Genomic DNA, 23,722 nt, shown 5'->3' with positions numbered 1-23,722 from the left:
ATAATCTAGTGTTTAAGTAAATAAAAAACAAAAATGTCGAACAATGAGTGCTTTATTAACGAAATGTATGGTAAAAGAATGTTTGAGGTGAGGTTATTTGTATTACAACCAAAACTTACATGTAGGTACTTAACAAAATAGTCATCATTACAGTAAAGTTCACTGAGACAGTGACCTTTTTTATGTACATTTTTGACAAACGGCGAGTACAGAATGTGATATTGTAGAAAATTATACATTTTTAACAGACTTCGAATAAGAGGTTATCAATTCATCTCGTATATTTTTTATCTGTGAAAAATATATGCTCAAAAACCCTAAGAAATTAATTTGCAACCATGCCTGACTATTGTATTTCTTCGTCCTGTACTCACTTTACATTGGTTATTCAAAAAAAAACTCTTACACTACATACAACACATTTTAAAAAGCAATTCAATTTGCTGATAATTAAAAATTTTCTACCATCTATTAAAAGATTATATGAAAAGATTTTTTTTTATTACTGAAACGACATTTAAATACATTTAACAATAAATACAAATAATAGATATACGCGAAATATAGAAAATTTAAGTGAAATAAATAAAAAATACAGCTACAAAACGTAAAAATAAATTTCATTATGAGAATTGATGGTATAATATATTCTATGAAAAAGATTTCTTTTATTTTTGATGGATATTGTGCCAGTAAACGATTTAATAATTTTGATGAATAATAATAAATAACTTGTATATGTGAGCTACAACTTAACAAAACTGGGATATATACCGATGACAATAAATAACATAAAACATATACTGTATAAGTATATTAAATCGCGTTAAATTTATTATTTAAATATATAAATTACACATAAATACATGATATAAATTGAAATATAGGTTTAGCATGACATGCGTCGATAAGGAATTACAAAATATTAAATCATAACGATACGACAATCATAATATTTTTATATAATAATGCCTTGAGGAAAGGAATCGTGCCTTACGAATGCCACCTCGCACATTCACACATCCATGCAATCACTTAATCAGCTACTATCACGGTTTTTTAGGAAAAAAAAAATAAAACAAATTACTACATTAAAAGGAGACGAGAACTAACCTTAAAAATAAATTACAACACCCGTACATTGTGTATTTTACTTAAAAAATAAATGTTTCGCGAAATATAACCGAGGCAGAGCGACGTCCATAATTTTTTAAACTACAATCCGAAATATAAACTAATAATTTCATCGTTCAAGTATTTGCCTACACATATCCTCGGGCTTCAAACAGGTGACACATCCGCACTTTCTCCGGGCTTCGTTGGCACACTGCGGGAACGGGACTAGACAGGACTCGGGATAGGAACCGACTGGGATTCGAGGGACCGAGGATTCAATTTACAATGTACATACATATACTAAAAAACATATCGAATAAGATATACAAAACTTCCCAAGTTTGGCGGGAGAGCAGCCGAAATTTTTTTTAATCCCAAGGAATGTTGAAATTTACAGTATCCCGATGTACTGTAAAATATTCCACTGCACAACCTAACCCTAACATTGCATTTGCAAAATATACTATATCTCTTTTGAACTACATTTTCTTTTTTATTCTTTTTCGAGATCCTATCCTTAAGGTCGAGAAGCGAGGTAAATAAACTTAACAACACTCATAACTTAGCGGTAATTTATCATCAGCATTACTTTAAAAGTGACTTCCTACATGAAAATCGAAAAAAATTGCAGACCTGTCCGTCTACTACAAGCTGGAATACTAAATTCAATTTAAACTAAATAATTTACACAGACTTAAGCTAAATATTAAACAAAAAATTACAATTAATAAAAAAAAAACTTAAGTACAATTTAAAGCATCGACCTTAAAGGTTGGACAATACTTTATAATAATATGCAATTGCATAATAATCACAACAAATCAACTTTTCAAATTACAAAAATAAAATACAATAAAGGAGTATTTAACGGAAGTAAACATCTAGTAAATTGATCGGACCTTAAGGATAGGAGCTGCTTTAGTTTTATAAAACGCGATGACAAACAACAAATGGTTAAAGTCAGACTTTCTAGCTTTTATAAAACATAAAATAACAATTTTACATATATAATTATTATACAACGCAATATGTATTTACATATACATAATATTAATTTAAATATACACGTAGATATCTTTATATCGATCACATGTTGCCCAAAGTTGAAAAATATTAAGTTATATTGACAACGGACAATGTTAACAATTTGTTTTTGCAGTTTATTTTAGCAACAATATTTTGTTTTAGATTTGTTATTGAGCAACTATTAAAAAAATCAAATACTATTTTTAAAAATTATTACCATAGAAAAACCAGTTAATATCCAAAGTCAATAACGTAAATAAATTTCGACACGGGCAACATAAACATACAAAACAATTAAAACAAAATACAACGTAAAAATACTATTTGGTATATAATAATAGCAGAAATCTAGCTCACATAAATTCTATCAAAGCGACACGTACGTCGGCGTCGACACTCATACATAATATAATATAATAATACATTATCGTACCGCATATCATTCAAAATAAACCAGTCACAAATCACAGACGACAAAAATTCTCGATTTCACTAAGTCTTGTTATTTTATTTTTAAAAATATTTTATATATAGACATGAATTTTTTTAATCATTACAAAATATTTGAAGAATCTAGTGGAGACACAAAATAAATGCTTTAGATAAAAAATATATTTCATTTTTATATTGTTTGTAAACATTTAATTCCGAAAGAATGAAGTTAATATAAAATAGAGCATTAAAATATAGACACGAGTATGATAGTTTCCAACAAACACAAGCGCACAAGAGACGTGTTCAGCGGTGAATGTTTTCGTCAGTCGAAAAAAGGCAAACGCAGCAAGCCCTCAGCCGAAGCCTCGCGATGCCTCAATTAACAAAAAATGTCACCAAAAAGTCGATACAAAGAATTTTCACATATATCGACTCTAAAAATCTATCGAAAAGTTACATCAATAATTTTCTCAAGTTAATTCCTACAATATCTAGACCGTTTTAAATTCGGAACCCTATTCAAATCGGTAAAGTAATTAAAGTTAAAATCAATTCGAAAAATAATGAAACGGCCCAGTTGTAGACATGGATGATACACTAGTCGACTACACCATGCAACACGGAGCCGCACTACCGCTGTGCGTATTCCCTAAGCCGAAACTGTATCGCCTCACTTTATGACGATATTTGAGTGGAGTCGCCGCTAATTACACATGTTTCAGGTACACATACAGAATATGCCAAGTATTGTATTGTGATTATTGGGCACCGTGTGGTCTATTGCAGTTTGTGTCGTGAGAGTATATTGGCACAGTACGAGGCGGGCGGCGACTGCCACGACCTCCCGACCCGAGATCCCATTGGTTCCCCTGCAAAGGAAAGTTGATATTTAATAACTAATATAATAAAGAGTAGTCTATGGTACACAAGTGGTGTCAAGGTCAACAAAGTACATCGACCTCATAAATTAAAATCTGTACTAATATTATATGGAATAATGTACATTTTGGCATGTGTAATTGAAAAACTACTGGGCCAATTTAAAAAATAATATTTCACACTTAAAACGTTATCAGTGAATTACATAGGAATTTTTGTTTTTATTTCATGCGGATAACGTCTCGAGCAACAGCTCGTAGTTAATATCGTGGCCCAATGCCCTTGTATCTCCACCTTCAATTAAACTCACCGTAAAATAAAGGTTGTCGCTTATATATCGCACATGGCGGAGAGTCGCGAGCTGAGCTGGACGGGCAGCTGGTCGGTGAAGCGGCGCCAGTTCTCCTCGCCGACCTGGTTCTTGAAGCCGTGCAGGATCTTGGTGAACATCTCCTTCAGGTCGTCCTTGGGATGCGACCAGGAGGCGATGGCGTCGCAGAAGTACAGGAAGTCGGTGACGACGCCGGCCGGGTTGATCTGTATCATCTGGCAGATGCCGCGGAAGGCGGAGTCCTTCTCGTCGTTGTCGCGTATGTTCCGCAACGACGTGCACCTGTGCGTACTGTACGTCAGCGGCGCTCAGCCGCAACAACACACCTCTATTGCTACACTGCACTCATACTATTTATTATAATAAATTTTATTTAATACGTATTTTATGCATCGTACGGGCGTATGAGCAGTGGAGCAATCGACGTCACCTACATAATTCAGAGTGACTTTATTTGTCAAAATTAATCATTAATCATATTCAAAGTGATATTAATTTTACATCTGATTTAATGTGTATTTGTTATAAATAATGCTACCATATATTCTATAGCAGTATTTTATATGTAATCGTTTAGGTCTTTGCCGCTTTATTAACCTTAGCGAAAATACAAGTTTCCATTTTTTTGATGTATTTAATTGATGGGGCATAAGCAAAGAGCGAAATAAACTGGTAAACTACGAAGCATCTATTATTTTCAATTTTCTAAACATATAACATTATATGATGGTCTATCGATTTTAGCTGCAGAAAAAATAACATATAGGATATAAGGTTAAAATATATTAAAAACACATTAAAGAAAATGATGTTAAAGAATATAAATAAATAAGGTCACTCCTCTATGATGGCACTTCGAGACGTCACATTATTTCAAAACAGTCGCTCCAAGTGTCATTTACGAAACTTATGAAAATAATAAAAAGCAAAATGTAATAAACAATTAAAGATAATAATGTAACTATATTGTATATATGGTTATGTGAAGAAACAAATATCAAAAGTGAAACATTGAGAACAGAACATCAAGTGAACGTCTCGTGAGCGTTCCAAACTGAAAAGCAGAACATTCACCATACTGTTTTAGTTATCGTGCAGTAGATATGCATTAATGGGGCAGTTTGAACTGTTTATCTGCTGTTAGTTATGGGAAGGATAACCGAATACATATATGGAGGGCGTTCGCCTTGCAGTTTGGACAATATAATATATATAGCTTATATAATTTAGAAAGCGGATGGTGTTCAACACAAGGTACGGCACTGAGAACATGATCTAGTTGATACCACCCCGAATAGTCAGTGTATGCAAAGTGTGGCCTCGGCGTCGTACGCAGTACGAGCAGGTGCATAGTTATACTGCGGTCAACTCAAACAACTGATAATAAACATTAACAAACACCATCCACGATCGAAATGATAACGACCGATAACTTATTAAATATTAAACGTAATCGTAATAATAATAATAATATAAAGTAATAAAAAAAATTGACTACAGACCACTGGCGTACAAATTGATGTAATACGGGTGCGACGTCGTGGGGGCACACATAACCTAGCCGACCGATAGTAATCGCTACACGCCACGATATACCGAGAACAAAACCAAGAAAATAAATGAACAAACCATTCAAAACATATCAAATACATAAGTCAACAGCAACAAATCATTATTACAAATACAAATAATCCCTAACGAGAACTATTGCACGACCACACGAGGGTGGGGCCACTACGTTGCATTGTATGTACATGGACGTTACACCCCAGAAATTAAACAGCAACGGGCCGAGGCAGTTGCACTCCGCCAAGGCCAGCGGACAGACACATCGCGGCTCTCCGTCGCCAACACAACTATTACTTTACTATATAAACAAATTCAAATAATACATTTAATGTTAATCTCCCTAGCAAACAGTGTCAGCATTTACATAATACTATTTCTGCCAAACTGTCTACTAAAGATAAAAAAATCAGGAATATTTGAGCAACAAATTGTAAAGATCATAATGAATCGTATGGATAACAAATATAAAGCAGTGAAGGGATACAAAGGTAAACAATATATATCACAACATATCTGCCACCAAAAAATGTATTCACTCAAATTCATTCTAGCAAAGTGCACATAAATGTATGTATCAATTAGAAATTATTAGTATTTCAATTTTATATAAATTACATAAAGTATATAACTGCGTGTGACTTACCTGTGTTCTCTAGTAATGTTTTAGGTGTGTTGGGTCTATTGATTATATCAACGAGGTGACCCAGCACTAAAGGTATGTACTTCGATGTCTCGGGACCTACAACAACCATTACGAACATTTAATAGGATACAAAAGACAAACATACAAAAACAGAAAAAAGACGATTGAAAATCATATTAATTAGGCTGTTTGGTTTTGTTACAAAAGAATTAAAATAAGAAAGCTATTACAAAATTTACACAAAAACACTTAATTAAGAAATCAGGCACTGATTGGTAACTCATTTTGATTTTTGATACAAAAATCTTTATTAGTTCAAAAAATTAAACATAACTTTTTACATAAAAAAAAAAAATAAACTTTAGTAGTGTGTGTGTTAGTCTATAAAGATCTTTATGTCCCTGCAGTGTGTCCAAGTCCTGTTATAATTTGTTCTGTACTGTATGTAGTCTTTGCCAGCTGCTCTTCTAGTTATTTCCCTTGATTCGACATATGTTCCATATTTCAGTATTATGATATGTGTGTTACCTAATTTGATACTAATCTCCCCGATGGCCCAGGTGGCGTTGTTGCAGACGGAGATGAGCTCGGGGTTGAGGTTCATGCCCAGGATGGTGAGGAACTCCGGGATGTACAGGTGCACGTGCTGGAAGCACGCCTTCGTCAGGTCTCCCAGCAGCGCGAACGATGATTGTCGTACCTGATATATCACTTTTATCTATTATTACCCAGAAAATAATAATCCTGGCTTGAAAGGCCATCTGCAACTTATTTATATGCAAAAAATTAATTCTTTAAATGCACTTTCCCGTGTTCACAAATAAATCCATTCTACATTTTCTGTAATATAGCAAGGGTTTTTTTCAGAATGAAGTAAAGTAATTTCAAAACCTGCTTTATCAATTACAGACCTCAATGGCTATTTACCAATATGATCCATGTAGGCCAGTGGAAAACACACAATGCTTTACAGAAATAGTAGCTACTGCTAGTGAAAAAGGGATCTTAAGCCTATTAGCCCCCTCTTGACCTGTTACCAGCAGATTCTTTTAGTACCCAGGGTGTGATATATATCCCATACCTCTGGCATGGGATCTCCCATACACTGGTAGAGCAGCTGCATGAGGTTAGAGTTGTGCACGAGGTGGTCAATGTGTCCATCCAGCCCCTCAGCCAGCCCGCTCAGCAGATCCAGTGCCACAATCATAAAGTCCTTGTCTGGAGCCTCGAACTGCTCCGGGCTTTGGCTGTTTGCCTGCCGACATAATCAATTCTATTATTATACCCTGACTACTACAGTCCACAATTAAGTATAACCTATAGCGATCTTGTATACATCAAATACCTTCTAATGAAAGAACGAATAAAATCAATCTAGTTGTTTCAGAGATTACCAGAACAAACCCATGTTTGTTCTGGTAATCTCTTGCCTGTGGTAATAGGCCATCCTAGTGAACAGATTTGTATATAGATATAATATCCTTATTATTTCTGTCGTTGTCTGATTTTTTTTAATTGGTTGGTTTCCCATGAGTCAGAAAGCCAAGGAATTTCTTTAGAATCTTAATGCAAATAGCTTATAAAATAATATGAACTGTAATTCACTATTACCGATAAAATTTCAGTATTTGTATTTGTTAAAACTAACTTACAATATTCTGGTTAAGAGTTTGTTCTATAAGAGACACACATCTTCTGAAGACAGGCTCGCAGTACGGCAGGAACCCTGACTGCAGCGCGGTCGCCACAGACGACAGACACTGCAATAAATATTATTTACTCAATATGTTATCAATTACAAACTGTTTCTCGCGACTTCGTGAACGTAAAATTAAATTAAAAAATAGATAAAACCTATGGTACTCATAGACAAATTACATTTATAATGGTGAAAGAATTTTTAAAATCAGTTCAGTAGTTTTTTAGTGAATGAAATTACATACAAAAATACAAATCTTTCCTCTTTATAATTTTAGTACAGATTAAATGTATATTTGAAAATACAAACCTCAAGTAGAGGAAAGAGATCTTTATCTTCATCTTTTAACACATTCCATTTGGTGATGAGCGGTGGCATCAATAAATTGATGTATTCTGGTTTGTTAAGATGGTGTCCCACCGAGTCCGCTAATGTTCCGATAGCATCGTACAATATTAGTAAGTTCTTATGTTGGTATCTGCCGAAAGCGAACACCAGGGTCTGCAGGATGTGTCCGAGGTAGGGCACCAGTTCTGTGCAGGCCTCCTCCTCCAGTGTGGCGAAGGCCGAGCACGCCGCCTCCTGCACACGCTTGTTGTTGTCCAGTACGCGCTTCAATAACTGAAAGAAATAATGACATTTAATAAGAGATTTATTGCACTATAGTAACTTTACACTGTGTAGTTAATAATTTTGATTGATTGATTTATTATTACCCATCATTAAATGAGTTAAAAAATAAAAAATAAAAATTATTAATCATGCTAATTAGATAAATGCAAAAATTGGGATGATCATTTAAAACGGATTAATATGGATCTTTGAAATTTGGCATAGATGTAGAACACAGTCTGAAAGACAACATAAGCAAATTAGTTCCAACTAAGTCACTGGCCAATTAATTTTAAATGTTTATTCAAAATGAAAGCGAATCATTGTATTTACCTCAGTCATAACAGGTCTCAGATACTGATCGTGTGACTGCGAGACGATCCAGTGCGAGTAGCGCGAGAGTGTCCAGCAGGTGATGGCGCGCACGAGCGCCTTGCGCTCCGCCAGGCAGCACACCAGGTACGGCACCAGGTCGGGCAGGTGCGGCACCATGCCGCCCATGCAACCGTCCGCCACCGCGCCCAGCGCAAGGATACCACTTTCCTGTATTAACAAATACATCATTAAACATGCTTATCTAAGGATTAAGTTGCTGGCCAAAGCTAGTACATATATAAATCAATTCAAAATACTAAGGTGCCTTCATTCCCTAGAGACCCATATAGCTCAATAACAATTTGTCAATTCCTCATTTATTGAACTATAATAAGCATTCTCCTTTGAAATAAAATGAGAGTGAAGATCGATCGAGAGAAATGTCTCGTGCGAATCCAATGACCAGACACAAATTATAATATTCTAGAAAAAGTATAAAATGGGAAAGTAACATTATCTTACCTTAATAATCCAGCTGTTGTGGAAGAGTGTCTCCTTGAGTATGGGGAATAGCACGGGCAGGAGGTCCGCACCGAACACGTTGGCGAGCACATCGAGCGCGGCGGCGCTGCACTTGCGCAGGTTCCAGTCCGACAGCGAGCCGTCGTCGCCCTCCGCACCGCCCTCGTCCTCGTCGTCAGACTCCCCGCCACCAGACATGTTACTGTCGCCCGCGCCCGCTGCACCACAAACATTACTATACCAAAAATCCTTCCCTGTCTTTTTCTAGGGCCACCTCCTATCAGAGGTTGTCCACCATTACGGCAACTTAAACATTTGAGAATGCTGCTCTAAATAAGGAATATGTGCTTTAATTATACAACTTGCATATTCCATTATCAGATCATAAAGTGTATAAATCAAATGCAATTTGTACAGTATATAACAAATATAACGCGCGCAACATACACTTAGTTCACAGTTCTACTGACAGATTAAATTTTGCCTATACATATTCTTTTAACTGAACATATGAGTCTTAACAAATAAGTAGAACTGAGTGCATAGTCTTTAGAGCCTTAAAACATTTTTGATAACTACAATCATCTCTTTAGGATTATAAACATTTATAAATAAAAAAAAAACTTGTCTATTGATATATTACCATTGTGCTTGATGGTGTGTGAACGTGGTTTATGAAAGCGCGGGCGAATGTCGGACTCGCGGTCGGGCTCCGCGTCGTCCGCGTCGTCATCCCGGTCACCACGGAGCAGGATCACATCCATCTCAGAGTAGCGCATGCCTCGCACTAGCACAGGGAGCAGCGCAGGCAGACGAGGACCTAACACCTACATGAAAATACTAATTTATTATTTGAATATTTAGCTTTTACTTTCTTTTTACTTCAATAAGTTAACGGATTTGTAGCCTGACTTTAAAATGTTTACTATGGGAATGGCAAACCATAAGCATGAATGCATAAATTAATTATGCAATGCAAATATAAAAATGTGAATTTCATTAGGAAAAATGCAGATGATCCCTATGTTACTCCTTATAGTTAATTAAAAATCAAAATTATTTGATGGGATGTCTACAACCTTGGTTAAGAAAATATGACATTTCATATGTTAAGTTTTGCAATACCTGGTCTACAATAATAAAAAACAAGAGAGTGGGTAAGTGAAATAAATCATTTGGATAATGCTCACCTCTCGGCAAACATTCTGCTCTGCAAGTGAAAGCCAGAATTCACAAGCTTCCAGAGCAACACCTTCTTCAGGATCTTGTGTGCGGATTAACATATACTGTAAATGAAATTATAAATAAAACCTTCTCTACAAAGCTTTTAGGAATACATGATATCTAACTTGTTTTCATGAATACCTCAATAATATTAGGTAAATGTGGTATGAGTCTGTCCAATCGAACTTCAAGGAGTAAAACTAAAGCATGGCAAACATTTTTCCTCACATCTGGATCTTCATCTGCTGCTAGATGGAAAAGGTTCTGTAATAGATATTGCAAAATTAGAACAAAGCATATATTTAATTTTCAGAGATTTATTCTTAAAGCAAAGTAACATTCAAATGCTACCAAAACTTGGTAATGTTGTAACTCGGAAAAATAAAAAAATGTCTTAGTTGTGTCAATGTTTTATTATCACTTACCTCTATAAATGAATCAATATGCAACATAAGGGCTTGTGTTCTGCCCATAATGAAATAATTGACACATGCTATAGCATGACATCTTATTTTAGGTGATGAATGTCTGAAGAACTGAAGAAATTTAGGTATTAACACATTTAGTGGTCTATTTAATTCATCACAGTCAAGAACTTCTGCAGTGTCTTCACAAATCTTCTGAAGTGCCCCAAAAGCACCCTGAAAATTAATATTTATTTATTAATACTTATGTATCAACAACTCTTGATATACATATTTGCATTGTCATCTTACCTCACACACATTGTAGTCTTGAGAATCAAGCATATGACAAAGAGCAGGCAAGAGTTCTGGCCATGATGTCAGTTCACCTTTGCTTGCTATAGTAGTAATTATAATGCCTACAGTGGCTCTGATTAAAGGTGAAGGGTCTCCTACAGCTGATAGGCATTCTCGTTTTATGAACTCTGCGACCTCCGGCAGAAAACTGTTGTAGTGCGCTTTTACATTGTTTTTCAAGATCAAACCGCTAAGAGACCTTGTAGGCTCTTCTTCTGAGACTAATTTTGTTAATACAAAAATAAGGTAATTGTTAAAGTCGGGATACTTGTTCAATTCTTCCAATTTCTGATATAATATTGTTATGGAAAATATAATTACAACGGAAAGCTGTCAATGACTGTCATGTCGGAAAAATCGATTTTATCACGAGCGTGGTGAAAAGATGCTAAGATCTAAATTATAATTAGTACATAACTAATATACAAACCCATACATTTTTTTAATCATAAAATTGCTCCAAATTAAAAATATAACGGTTTTATAATAAAAAAACATCCACGCCGATTAGTGCAACCGACTAAAGAATTACAAAAGGATACTTGTTGAACAGCTCTCTGGGTAACTGTGTCCGGTGATTGAGACTCCTTGAGAAGTGTAAGTATTTGCCGTAATCCTTCTGGTTCAGGTTTCCACTCCATTTTCATAATAATTCCAACAAAACGATATTATTTTATTCTTTCAAGTTAAGATCAACCATGCCAAAATTTGACGATTATGAATTGCCAGATAGAAATTAAGAATTGTTCATAACACATACCAGTTACAAAAACCAGTGAATGACAAAATGATTTTATCTTTTTAAAAAATATTAACAATTTCTATTAAAATCTGAAAAATAACATATCAGTAGTTTGAGGTTATTGATACTTTGATTTTATAACTTACATTTCTCGTTTGATAAATACACCGATCCATTATTTGGTAAAAAAAAATTAATTACAGTAATGTAGTCGTACAATGTACATTAATATTTGCCAACATTGTATGGCTTTTTACGACAAAATCTTCAATAGAGGGAATAAATCAACGAAAATTTTACGTTTTTTTTTTAAATACCCACCTGCGAAAAAAATTTTTCTTTCGATATTTTTTTACCACTTTCCAAACATGATGAATTGCTCTGTGTGATTTACTCTTTGTCTTTGACACTTCAATTTACCATGTGCATTTGACACATGTCAATACGTCAAACTAATCAAATGTCAATATTTTTTAAATAAGTTCAGATTTCTTTTATTCTTAATTATCGAAAAACAATTTGTTCAAAATGCCTAAAATAAAAGCAGAAAAGAAAGCCAGAGTACATAATGAAATTGCGAAACAAGGTAATCTTTCTTAGAGTTAAGGTTATAATCACATGTGTGTTTGTGTTTTGTATTAAATTTAATAATGTTACTTTATCGTAGGTATTCAGTTCAATAAGGATTTCGGCCAGCATATATTAAAAAATCCTCTTATTATTACGTCAATGTTAGATAAATCTGGACTAAGACCTACTGATGTTGCTCTTGAAATTGGTCCAGGTACTGGTAATATGACAATAAAAATGTTGGATCGCGTCAAAAAAGTTATTGCTTGTGAAATTGATACAAGGTAAATAGTTTTATAGCGGCTTGGTTGTTATTTCTAAATGTTTTGAATGCTCCCAGACTTAATAAATGTTGCCTCTCTACAGATTGGTTGCTGAGCTTCAAAAACGAGTTCAAGGCACACCATATCAATCTAAGTTGCAAATAATTGTCGGAGATGTATTGAAAACAGATTTGCCATTTTTTGATATATGTGTGGCAAATATTCCATACCAAATCAGTTCACCTCTGGTATTTAAATTGCTGTTACACAGGCCATTCTTTAGATGTGCTGTGCTTATGTTTCAACAAGAATTTGCACAAAGATTGGTGGCCAAACCTGGTGACAAGCTGTACTGTAGATTGTCTATTAACACTCAACTTTTAGCCAGAGTTGATATGTTGATGAAGGTAATATTTTTTTATCTTTCTACCTGAGGAACTCTGTGCACTAATAATTTACAAAATACTGTTTGACAGGTTGGGAAAAACAATTTCAGGCCACCACCAAAAGTTGAATCCAGTGTGGTCAGAATTGAGCCTAGAAATCCACCTCCACCTATAAATTTTGTAGAGTGGGATGGCTTAACAAGAATAGCATTTGTTAGAAAAAATAAAACATTATCAGCTGCTTTCAAACACTCAACAACAATGGCAGCACTAGAAAAGAATTATAAAGTACACTGTTCACTACATAACAAGGTAATATTTTGTCTTTACTAAATGTAAGTTCAATTATTTAACAGTTTTTTTTTAACATTAAAAAGTGGCAATCAAGCAACTGGTTACCTGAGTCCGCCAAAATGGTAATGCGACCACTGCCCATAGACATTCGCAATAGCAGATGCTTTGCCTACCCTTACTCAACAGGAGGAATCACATAAAGAGGATACTTCCCATTCCTATGTACCTCTAGTGTCAAATCCATGTTTTCCATTCCCATCCTTTTCTTACAAGAAAAAGGGTGGGAAGGAAAAGGGAGTAATGTCGTGTCTAATGTCAGATGTAATTGGTAATTTATAAATATATGTTGTTGCAGGAAATACCAGATGATTTTGATATAAAGCAAAAGGTTCAAGAAATATTAATTTCCGCTGGAGTGGATCAAATGAGAGCTAGAACAATGGACTGTGATGATTTTATGAAACTGTTACATGCTTTTAATTCAGAGGGCATACATTTTGCCTAATAAATTATTTAAAAAAATCATCTACAGATTTTATCACTTTCATAACAAATAGTTCTATTTCATAAGTAAATATGTTTTTTTAATAAAGTAAAATTTTGAGTTCACATCTAAAACTTTGCTCTAGTCTACAAATCAAACAAAATGAGGTTTTATAAATTACCTTTAATGACTAATATTTTATTACAATTTCTTTTAGAAGCAAAGGTTAACAACTTCTAGAATTTCATTGAACTATTAACAATATTAAAGTGCCAATGAAATTTATATGGGAGATGTTTTGAATCCCCTGCTTGCATAATCAGCTGGGACATGACGATCAGATTTATATGGGAAACCCGGTTGTCCAGGCAAAACCATTGGCTTTGTTTTTAATACTCTCCAACCTCCTTTCCTTGTCCAGTCCTAAAAGTAGTAAATAAAAAATAGATTAGGCATAACCAGCTAGTATCTTTAAGATGAAGCAGGACAAATTCTTATTACAATATGAAGTGGAATAAAGACATTAATGCTATCAAGGAATGGCATTAATTAACAAGCTTAATTAAGCTAATAAGATTTTATGTTGGAAAATGGTTACACATACATTTGTATTGTACTTGAAATAATAATGGATTGCCAATGCTCCGAATGCCATGATTCCAAGTTTCCCTGTAATGTATCTGTAATCTGCAGCACGCTGAGCACCCTGAAATAACATAAGTTACTCTTTTACACTATCTTTATTTCCACTACACTGTTTAGGTTATTGGGGTTATGTAATCTTACCAAAGTAGGGGCTAGGGCATTGTATATAACATCCAGAGGTTTGCGGTACAAACGACGAATAGGATTAATGCGTTCCTTCCAGTATTCTTCGACATGAACTGGTTCGTTAGAAGCTAAAATCTGGTCTTTTAACCATTGCTTACGCCAGGCTCTTTCCGCTTCAGTCATACCAAGACATCTTTCTCGTTCAGACGCCACACGACCAACTATAGTCATGGGCTTTACCCCCGCCGTCTGTGCCATTTTAATGGTTTTAATGAATCTACTTTCTGATCTTAGAGTTCAGGTGTTTGTTGTTCCTAAAATTTGCTTTGCTTTTCTAATGACAGAAGAACTGACATCAAAGAACTTGACTGTCACTGTCAAAATGCTTTTCAGTAAATATTTTATAGAATATACAAAAATGTTAAGTACTATTTCACGAAGCGTGATACAGCGGTTATAATAAACAAATGGAAATAGACAAAATTACGAAGTAATGTAACTAAAACGAAATAGAAGTAAATCGAATCTATCATTTTAATCGATACCAAAATATGTTCTATAATGCACTAATGCACCTCACTATCAAGCAATGCGTGACAGCTTTTGACAGCGATTTATTTCAATTTTTCATATTGAATAATTATAGATTTGTTTACAGATATCTTATAAAGCGCTTAAAAAGTGAAATCTAATTTAGAACTTAAAAAACAAGATGCCACGATTCCATACTGTAGAAATCAATAAAACAGAATGGATTGTGCCCGAGCGATATCAGATGCTTACACCTGTAGGGTCTGGTGCTTATGGTCAAGTATGGTATGTGTTTATTTTAAATCATAATTTGGCAACTGTGATAACAATTAAGTTTTTTTCTGATTTGCTTGTAATATTCCAAGATTCGCGAAATTAAAAATACAGATTATTCAAACAATAAAGTGACTTATATTGTGTGGGTGGAACTGGTTCGAACACTGGTCTAAAATTATCTAGAACTTAACATGCAATCTGGAAGATTGGTATCTACGTTTCATATATTTTTTTAATAATAGCAATGTTGAATAAACTTGATTACTAGCTTTATAATGAATTGCATGTGAACCATATAGACAATATTTGCCAGTTTTATTGGGATTTACATCACTCTACTATTAATTGAGATGTATTTATTTTGTTTACAGTTCCGCTATAGATACACTTCATAATATGAAAGTGGCTATTAAAAAGTTGGCAAGACCATTTCAGTCTGCGGTGCATGCCAAAAGATCATATCGAGAACTTCGATTGTTGAAGCATATGAATCATGAGAATGTTATAGGTAAGTATTAACAAGTAACAAGATTAAAGTAAATATGGTATTATTAATTGAAAACTACTTAAAGTTTTTTAAATGTACTACCTTTTGCCTGTAACTCTTGCAAGGAATTAAAAAAAGAGTTTAAGTTAGATTCAACAAACCATTCTGAAAATACCTTTTAAAAATATCCATCCATCCATTATATATTAGACATTAATATATCTGAATGTTAAATATAATTTTTTATTTGTAATAGTAAAGTTGAGGTACAAATTGGTGATTGAAAGAAGTCTTCACCTTGTTCCAAAGTTTACAGTATTGGCTTCACATGTAATGTGAAAATAGAAAAAAAATATAAAAAAAGTGAAGCAATATTAATGAAGATATACAAGTATTTGTTTGTTGTAGGTCTGCTGGATGTGTTTAGTCCTGAAAAGAATTTAGAGGAATTTCAACAAGTATATCTTGTGACACATTTAATGGGCGCAGATCTGAACAATATTGTGCGCACACAAAAACTATCAGATGATCATGTTCAGTTCCTTGTATATCAGATTCTACGCGGATTGAAATATATCCACTCTGCAGGAATTATACATAGGGTAAGTGAGTTATCCAATTCAGCAATTTTTATTTTAACATCAATTCATTAAACCTTAAAGACTTTGTAATTGCATGATTCATCACTTTTATAGCACTTGTTTACAGTGTACTTTAACCTACTTTACTTTTAAAAATACTTTTATTAGTAATACTAGCTGTCGCCCTTGACTCTGACCATGTGGAATTAAAAAAAAAAACAAATGAGTAGCCTATGTGTTCTTCTAGACTATCCTCTACATTTCTGCCAAATTTCATCGAGATCCATTCAGCAGTTTAGGTTACAAACTCTAACAAATATCCCTCCATTCATCCATCCATCTAAACTTTCGCATTTATATTAGAAAGTGTTTATGTCTTTGTTAAAATATTTATCAGATATAAAGTGTGGAGGGGTACACTGGTAGAGGAGGAGAAAGAGATAGATGGATTGTGTGAAAGGAAACGTATGAAGACCCCGTGCAGTGTCTCTATAAGAGTAAGATAAAGTAGGGGAGACAAAAAGTAAATTGAAGTATAAATTGATTTATTTTAAATTTTATTTTAAGGATTTAAAACCTTCTAATATAGCTGTAAATGAAGACTGCGAGTTGAAGATCTTAGACTTTGGTTTAGCAAGGCCAACTGAAACAGAAATGACGGGTTATGTAGCTACAAGGTATGTAAAAAACAAACATATGTTTACTTTCACTCATCTTACTGAGGGTGGTTGCACAAGCTAAGTAGAGTAGACCAAAAGTAGATAACAGTTAAAATGTGATACTGAATTCTACAAAGCTATGTTATAAAGAGGGAAGATTTGTATTTTTATATGTGTTTGATTCTCGTAAGAACTACTGAGCCCATTTATTTAATTCTTTTACAAGAAGAAAGCTAATCTGTGAGTGATATAGGCTATGTTTATTATTATTTTCTAATGTCACGCAAAGTCGTGTTGAATAGCTAGTATTAATAGAAAAAACATATGTTTTTGATGTAGATGGTACAGGGCTCCAGAAATAATGCTCAATTGGATGCATTACAATCAGACAGTTGATATCTGGTCGGTCGGCTGCATCATGGCTGAACTCCTGACTGGCAGAACTTTGTTCCCTGGATCAGACCGTATCCTTTGAAAATATATTCTAAATTTTATTACAAAACATTTTAATGTATTATAAATTTCAATATGGTTGCTATTGCTATGTATTTATTTTTGGTATTTAGTGTTTGTTTTTTATATTTTTGCCAACCTTAATGAATGAGACAGATATTCATCAGTTAAACTTAATCATGGAGATACTGGGGACACCGGGACAAGAATTTATGACGAAAATATCCTCAGAATCTGTAAGTACTACAAAAATAGGAACTTCCTAAATGAAACTGTCTCTTCTCATATTGTACGTGTACACTTGCATTTTACTGCAACAGCTTAAAATTAATGCTTTAATGTAACATCGACTTTTAATATGGTTTGTATCAATTTAGTGTGCAAATGTAACATGCTTTATTATTTGTAACGTTTCGCTTGTGTAAGTTTGGTGCTTGTGTAACCTTAACATTTACGCGTTCAGATATTGATCATCTCACAAGGATATTATTTCTTTGTGGAAAACCTGACAAGGAAACCATAGACAAAATTATAAGTGAAGAGGTAAGTAACTGTAAGATGGAAAGTAACTATTTAAAGTGATCAATTTTTAGTCACAAAATTAAAACTAGTTTGTTATACATATTTAAATATGTACCTAAGTCGTATTTATATCTTAATTTGTATTTATTTTCATAACTTTCATATAACAATGCTAATTAATATGCAGTTAAATCATAATTCTATGATAATACAAAAGTAATTCTCCGTTTCTTGTTTAAAAATGGTATTTTAATCATGTTACAAATAAGAGTTTGTATCATAATAATCTCTCTCACTAAATCTTAAGACTTCTCACGTATTTTGAAAACAATAACCTTTTTTATAGCAATAATTAACAATAAAACCAATAGGTGGAATGTTTTAATATTAACAAGTGTTCAAATATTTTATAAATGAAACACAATTTTCTATAATCGATGACGATACTATTTAGATTATTTTAGGTAATCTATATTTTATGAATACACTATAATCGTCACATTCTTTGTGGTTTACTTAGGAATATTATATAGCGGAATTAGTATGTTAGTAGATTATGCATTACTGTTGACAATAGACATTTCAAGGTGACCTAGACTGTTAATATTAACATAGGTATTAAAACCAAACCTACAAGCAAATTGAATCATTTCGATATATTTTTGTTGATTATCGACTAGTCTGTATATCATGGGTTTTGCTGTTAAATGTTATTTATTGTGTTTGGTTTATTTATTGTTATTGCTATTGAATGTCCTTCCATTGTGACGTCCTTCAAACTAAAAGCCATTTTGAAGTTGAGAATAAGAATTTACTTGTTTTCTAAGGTGTTTGTAATTATTAAATTAAAAATAATGTTATATTTATAGGCTAGAAACTACATCCAGTCGTTGCCGACGCTGAAGCGACGCGACTTCCGCGATGTGTTCCGCGGCGCAAACCCGCTCGCTATCAACTTGCTGGAGCTGATGCTGGAACTCGACGCTGATAAGTATGTTTATTAGTAACTAGCTACTGCCCACGACTTCGCCCTTGTGGAGTTTTAAAGTTCAAAACTTACGTTCACCCCTTTTTCCAACATATCACCGAAAGTAGTAACTTAGTAGTAATGTACGTAATAACAAATCTGCTGATGCCAGATTCAAAATTTCTAAGCCTGGTAGCTGATTTTTCGGTTACGGATTTTTTTTTTTTCGAAAAAAATGCTTAATGCAAGATTGGTATTATAATAAAAAAAAAACATACAGACGACTTGAGTACCTCCTTCTTTTGGGAAGTCGATCAAAAAAAAAAGTATAATAATCTAGCATGTAAATTTATAATTTTTGTTGAATGTTGTATTTATTGTGTTGATAAATACTGCCTATGCCTCTAAATACTTAAATGTGTTTGGTTTCCGCAGACGTATAACAGCGGAGCAGGCGTTGGCGCACGAGTACTTGGCGCAGTACGCAGACCCTACAGACGAGCCTGTCTCCGCGCCCTACGACCAAAGCTTCGAGGATATGGAACTCCCCGTTGACAAGTGGAAAGGTAACAATCTAATAACAAAGATTATTTTTTTAATCTATGACAGCAACTAACGACTGCGACACTTGCGTGGATATAAAAAAAATGAGATAGTCTATGTTCTTCCAGACTATACTCTACATTTGCCTTTCAACGAGATCCGTTAAGCTGTTTTGTAGATACGTTCAAAAATCTATCCAAACCTTCGTATTTATTATTGAAATCGGCAATTTGTTTTATTATTGACCAAAAGAATAACTAATTTTGTTGCTTATTAGTTATTTCAGTTAAGAAATATATAGAATTTGAACTTGAAATTTTATTAACATTTTTGTACTTGTTATAGATGTCTGTATATTTTATACGAGAATTTAAGTGTAAAATTAAGGATTTAGTTAAATAAAAGTTATTTTTCAGAGCTAGTGTGGAAGGAGGTGGTGGAGTTCAAACCTCACCCGCAGCACATGAACACGGTTGTCGAAGTCAATCCTTCATAATTCGCTACCATTGTTTTTTTCCCGCTAAAATGTTTAGTATCGTTCAATAGATTTTATCAAATATTAAATGTTTTTGTAGCATCTTATATTGACAAAAAAAAATGAAAAAAATGTCATGTAGCGATTACTTTAACGAATTTGCGATGTCAATTTAAAGAGGTTGTAACAGTATTTTATTTTATCTGTCAATTTCACCGCTGATATTTCGAAAAAGGTGTGCATCTCTTTTTTTTGAAATGGAATGACAGAGAAAGCAATATGTTATGAAATTGTTCCGGCAGTGGAAACCAACGAGAATTTTGCATATGATTTATAAACAAATGATAAGATAATTAAATTGCCTTATATTTTATAATGTTCTATAAAATTATGAATATTTTCTTAAAACTAAGAAGTTTGCAATACTTTTTTTTTAAAAAAAACGGGCCTATTTCTAATTTTCTTTTGCTTTTGACTAAAATTGTTATATACTTTTATGTAATTCCTAACATTTATTAAAACAGTATCTGAAAATGGATAAAATACTATATTGACTATAACATATTGTATATTATTTTTTAAATATCGTTATAATAAATTTTCTGTCCTATTTTTTTTTATAAATATGGTTTTATATAATACTTTATGGTATGGCTATAATTTGTGTTAACTTGGCTATAATTCAGAAGATTTAACGTTTTTGCTATAAACTTAGTAATTAATTTACGAAGCCATCGCACAAACTTTACGCAATAATTTTTGGACTTCCAAGCCTTAGAGCTGGACTTGTAAATATTTTTGTTGTTACAAGAAAAAATTAAAATACATTTTAAGATCTAACATTAAAATATTTTTCGACGAGATGTAAAATAATATATTAGTGCCATTCTATTTGCAATACAATAAAACTTCAAAATGCGAAATTTAATAGGGTTTAAATTGCAAGTCATGATTAAAAAATGGCGGCAGCAGTCCGTAACTATAAACCCTGCACGCTTTATTGGTCTAGTTATTTGGTAATATCTGGTTGAACATAACTAATAGAACCATATACTTTTGGGTTTTAATTTACTATTTGTTTAAAATTAGCATAGTAAGCCGTCCTTTTCACACACTGTCGCTATCTCGTGTTAACCCAATTACCATATAATGTAAAAAAACAATGTATTTTGATTTTGCGTATTTAATTCTATTATGTTGTATTTTTGAATGTAAGGGAGCTAACATTCAGACTATAGAATAACTGATTATTTTAAAAAAGATTTAAAACAGGGTCAAATGCCTATAAATAAATTTATATCTTTTATACAAAGTTTGGTACAGTGAATAATTTTTATTACATATAAAAATTTGACCTCAGAATTTCTTTCTGCAATTTTTTTGAAATAGTTTCATTTATGCGAGTGTATGATCTCTCCTTTTGATTTCGTATTTATATGGTTTAACTAAAAAAAAGTATAAAAACAAGTTTTGAATGGTATGCTCAGAAATCATTGCTTTATTTTTAAATCTATCATTTAACAGCTTTTTATTTATAAAGAACCTTTATCTTCTTCTTTTTGGTTTTATGTGTGTTATCTATTGTAATAAAAATTGAAAGTAATTATTCTATTTTGATATTTATTATTTTATGCTTGTTTTAAAAATTCGAAGTGAAACTTCATTTTTTTGTGTGGACAAAATTTTTTGCCATAAAACTGTTACCGTCAAACGTATATAGACTTTATTTTTTAATACACAATTAGTTGTCTTGTTTATTGTATAGTTAGAATTTAAGTTTAAAATGAAATAAAAAGCTATATCTTGAATGAGAGTTTTATTTCATCTGCTGTTCCGTTGATTCACTTAAAAAAACAGTGTCTTCGGTAGAATCCCTTAGATAGCTATATAATTCCTGCGCTTACGCGTCTTTTCGAATTTATTAATATTTTAAATGTATTTTTGGATGTAAAATCATTTAATAATAGAAATCAAACACAAGAAAGCATAAAATTGCTGTATCAGTTTATATTGTTAAACTGAAAGTATCGAGCTCGTAATCACTTGCCCGCGGCTATATTAATACATTTTATACCACAGGACAGCATTTTTGCGCAATCGCGAATTTAACATCTCGCCCAACATGCACGAACGATAGGGTGGTTTCAATATAAATTAAAAATATAGTATTATCTAGTACTGCAGATATCCGAATCGATTACTTTATGTAAACGCTATTAGAATACACTGGGAGATACTCATATATGTATGATAATGCAAACTAGTTCTAGGTCGTTTTTGGTTATGTCCGTGATCAATGTCAAGGTTATGAGGAAAACTTAACGTATTTCAAGGTTGACCTTTAGGGAATGTGCCAAGTGTGACTTCATGCGATGGCTTTGACGATGTAAAATAAACGGGTATGTAAGGTTGTAAAAGTGAATAGCAGTCAGGAAAGAGCCCTCCACATTGAAACTTTTTACACACGCCCTACCTTGTTGAATCCTATAAATAGGTAGTAGTATATTGAAATAAAACAATTACTTATTTTAATTGTACATTTATTTCACAAAGCCCCTACGACTTTATCATACGTGATATCAGAGATCTACGCGTCCTCGGGGCCATCGGTATGTTTACAAACCAGTTGTTTTGACAACGAACATCACAATGCTCCACCATTTCTTACAGACCCATTCCATTAATAGTAAATTGTCTGTTTTACCCGTAATTTAACAAAACAATATGCAATGTTAAGTATCATAAATTCTAGATGTTTAAGAGGTGAATTTTTAATGTTAAAGAATTTTTAAGTATGCAAAAGTTGTCACTTTTGAGTAATCGTAATATAAGCAATTTTCTCAATACATTCGTGGTATTAATAATTTATTTTGTTTCTTTAAAATATACAAAATTATATTCAACTACAATTCATGGTATGTTTTGATCGTACAATCAAGCAAATAATTAAGTAGATAATAGGTTAAAAATATATTTACAATATTAATATGAAATACAAACTCGGATGGCGGTTCATGCAACATATGCTTATTGAAGTGTGCCAGATGAATAAATTAAACTTAAATTATGGTTAAAGCTAATAATTTTGTAAAGTAAATTCGGCGTGTCAATATTTATGTGAATCAGTGTATTTGTAATCCGGCACACTTTTAATTTTAGGAAACCCGTACAAATGTTACCATATCCTATGTGTACATTAGAATTACATTATACTCAAGAACAAGAGTTTCTTTTCACAGTCAGATTTAAGGGCAGATCGTCTTCCGAATCCGAGGTTCCGTCAGTATCGTGTTTGGTGGCCGGCTGCAGCGCGTACCTGTGCGTGATCACACTCCGCCGGCCCAACTCCGGCTTCGTGGAAGGCGAACACGAGCTAGAATTCGCTACAACAGAATTAGCAACCGCACTAGTATCACTGGCGCCGCGCGGGCTGCCATTTGAGTTTGAATCACTCGAATTCTTGTGGCCGTTTACGACTTTCACTACACTTTTCAGTCTTCTACTCTCTCGCTCCGGTCGACGATTGTCTGCCTTCCTGTCCTTGTCCTGAGACTTGCGCGCAGGGGCGGGAACTGGGGCCGGGGTC

General features: G+C 33.3%; 5 protein-coding genes across 7 annotated transcripts in view; 2 read left to right on the top strand and 3 right to left on the bottom strand.

Moving 5' to 3' along the window:
* Positions 1–572: 572 nt before the first annotated feature.
* On the bottom strand, positions 573–11,863 carry LOC106099280 (transportin-1). 2 transcript variants are annotated; one of them, XM_013277779.1, is made up of 16 exons: positions 11,675–11,863; positions 11,088–11,420; positions 10,797–11,012; positions 10,513–10,635; positions 10,338–10,433; positions 9,791–9,974; positions 9,148–9,365; positions 8,644–8,853; positions 8,008–8,319; positions 7,652–7,759; positions 7,081–7,254; positions 6,528–6,699; positions 6,000–6,095; positions 5,290–5,365; positions 3,767–4,069; positions 573–3,446 (listed from the first exon to the last, which is right to left on the bottom strand). In XM_013277779.1, the coding sequence occupies exons 1-15, from the start codon at positions 11,777–11,779 to the stop codon at positions 3,787–3,789; spliced, it is 2,706 nt and encodes a 901-aa protein (XP_013133233.1). In that variant the 5' UTR covers positions 11,780–11,863; the 3' UTR covers positions 573–3,446; positions 3,767–3,786. The 2 variants fall into 2 exon arrangements, with proteins under 2 accessions (XP_013133233.1, XP_013133234.1); XM_013277780.1 differs by lacking the exons at positions 573–3,446; positions 5,290–5,365 and having other exon boundaries at positions 3,909–4,069.
* Positions 11,864–12,301: 438 nt separating this feature from the next.
* Positions 12,302–13,912, top strand: LOC106099198 (probable dimethyladenosine transferase). Its single transcript, XM_013277658.1, has 5 exons — positions 12,302–12,460; positions 12,542–12,728; positions 12,811–13,114; positions 13,184–13,405; positions 13,743–13,912. Exons 1-5 carry the CDS (start codon positions 12,403–12,405, stop codon positions 13,890–13,892), a joined length of 921 nt encoding a protein of 306 aa, XP_013133112.1. The 5' UTR covers positions 12,302–12,402; the 3' UTR covers positions 13,893–13,912.
* A 125-nt stretch (positions 13,913–14,037) lies between these two features.
* LOC106099220 lies at positions 14,038–15,002 on the bottom strand. Its single transcript, XM_013277686.1, has 3 exons — positions 14,658–15,002; positions 14,476–14,577; positions 14,038–14,294 (listed from the first exon to the last, which is right to left on the bottom strand). The coding sequence occupies exons 1-3, from the start codon at positions 14,898–14,900 to the stop codon at positions 14,154–14,156; spliced, it is 486 nt and encodes a 161-aa protein (XP_013133140.1). The 5' UTR covers positions 14,901–15,002; the 3' UTR covers positions 14,038–14,153.
* Positions 15,003–15,229: 227 nt separating this feature from the next.
* Positions 15,230–21,130, top strand: LOC106099328 (mitogen-activated protein kinase 14B-like). Of its 2 annotated transcripts, none has more exons than XM_013277843.1 (9): positions 15,230–15,458; positions 15,821–15,957; positions 16,345–16,538; positions 17,085–17,194; positions 17,516–17,640; positions 17,786–17,865; positions 19,021–19,142; positions 19,554–19,684; positions 20,078–21,130. In XM_013277843.1, exons 1-9 carry the CDS (start codon positions 15,355–15,357, stop codon positions 20,155–20,157), a joined length of 1,083 nt encoding a protein of 360 aa, XP_013133297.1. In that variant the 5' UTR covers positions 15,230–15,354; the 3' UTR covers positions 20,158–21,130. The 2 variants fall into 2 exon arrangements, with proteins under 2 accessions (XP_013133297.1, XP_013133298.1); XM_013277844.1 differs by lacking the exon at positions 17,786–17,865 and adding an exon at positions 18,093–18,172 and having other exon boundaries at positions 20,078–20,539.
* Positions 21,131–23,349: 2,219 nt separating this feature from the next.
* Positions 23,350–23,722, bottom strand: part of LOC106112016 (E3 ubiquitin-protein ligase Topors-like) — a 4,606-nt gene continuing 4,233 nt past the window's right edge. The window contains exon 6 of the mRNA XM_013294245.1: positions 23,350–23,708. Coding sequence (XP_013149699.1) covers positions 23,350–23,708 — 359 coding nt within the window. The remainder of the gene's footprint in view (positions 23,709–23,722) is intronic.

Source organism: Papilio polytes, unplaced genomic scaffold, assembly GCF_000836215.1.
Source record: "Papilio polytes unplaced genomic scaffold, Ppol_1.0 DF824135.1, whole genome shotgun sequence".
Classification (NCBI taxonomy): domain Eukaryota; kingdom Metazoa; phylum Arthropoda; class Insecta; order Lepidoptera; family Papilionidae; genus Papilio; species Papilio polytes.
Note: the sequence above shows the minus strand (reverse complement) of the source record. Positions and strands in the feature narration are given on the sequence as shown.

What these genes read in the sequence shown, in the direction of transcription:
- LOC106099280 (XM_013277779.1), bottom strand. Translation starts at nt 11,779, where the DNA reads ATGAAAATGGAGTGGAAACCTGAACCAGAAGGATTACGGCAAATACTT. An exon ending in CCCAGAGAGCTGTTCAACAA is followed by an intron (nt 11,421 to 11,674) that starts GTATCCTTTTGT and finishes ATATTATATCAG; the next exon opens with AAATTGGAAGAATTGAACAA. An exon ending in ACAACAGCTGGATTATTAAG is followed by an intron (nt 8,854 to 9,147) that starts GTAAGATAATGT and finishes TTGTTAATACAG; the next exon opens with GAAAGTGGTATCCTTGCGCT.
- LOC106099198 (XM_013277658.1), top strand. Translation starts at nt 12,403, where the DNA reads ATGCCTAAAATAAAAGCAGAAAAGAAAGCCAGAGTACATAATGAAATT. An exon ending in TAATGAAATTGCGAAACAAG is followed by an intron (nt 12,461 to 12,541) that starts GTAATCTTTCTT and finishes ACTTTATCGTAG; the next exon opens with GTATTCAGTTCAATAAGGAT. An exon ending in GAGTTGATATGTTGATGAAG is followed by an intron (nt 13,115 to 13,183) that starts GTAATATTTTTT and finishes ACTGTTTGACAG; the next exon opens with GTTGGGAAAAACAATTTCAG.
- LOC106099220 (XM_013277686.1), bottom strand. Translation starts at nt 14,900, where the DNA reads ATGGCACAGACGGCGGGGGTAAAGCCCATGACTATAGTTGGTCGTGTG. An exon ending in ATGCCCTAGCCCCTACTTTG is followed by an intron (nt 14,578 to 14,657) that starts GTAAGATTACAT and finishes ATGTTATTTCAG; the next exon opens with GGTGCTCAGCGTGCTGCAGA. An exon ending in ATTTCAAGTACAATACAAAT is followed by an intron (nt 14,295 to 14,475) that starts GTATGTGTAACC and finishes TACTACTTTTAG; the next exon opens with GACTGGACAAGGAAAGGAGG.
- LOC106099328 (XM_013277843.1), top strand. Translation starts at nt 15,355, where the DNA reads ATGCCACGATTCCATACTGTAGAAATCAATAAAACAGAATGGATTGTG. An exon ending in ACGGGTTATGTAGCTACAAG is followed by an intron (nt 17,195 to 17,515) that starts GTATGTAAAAAA and finishes TTTTTGATGTAG; the next exon opens with ATGGTACAGGGCTCCAGAAA. An exon ending in TTTGTTCCCTGGATCAGACC is followed by an intron (nt 17,641 to 17,785) that starts GTATCCTTTGAA and finishes TGAATGAGACAG; the next exon opens with ATATTCATCAGTTAAACTTA.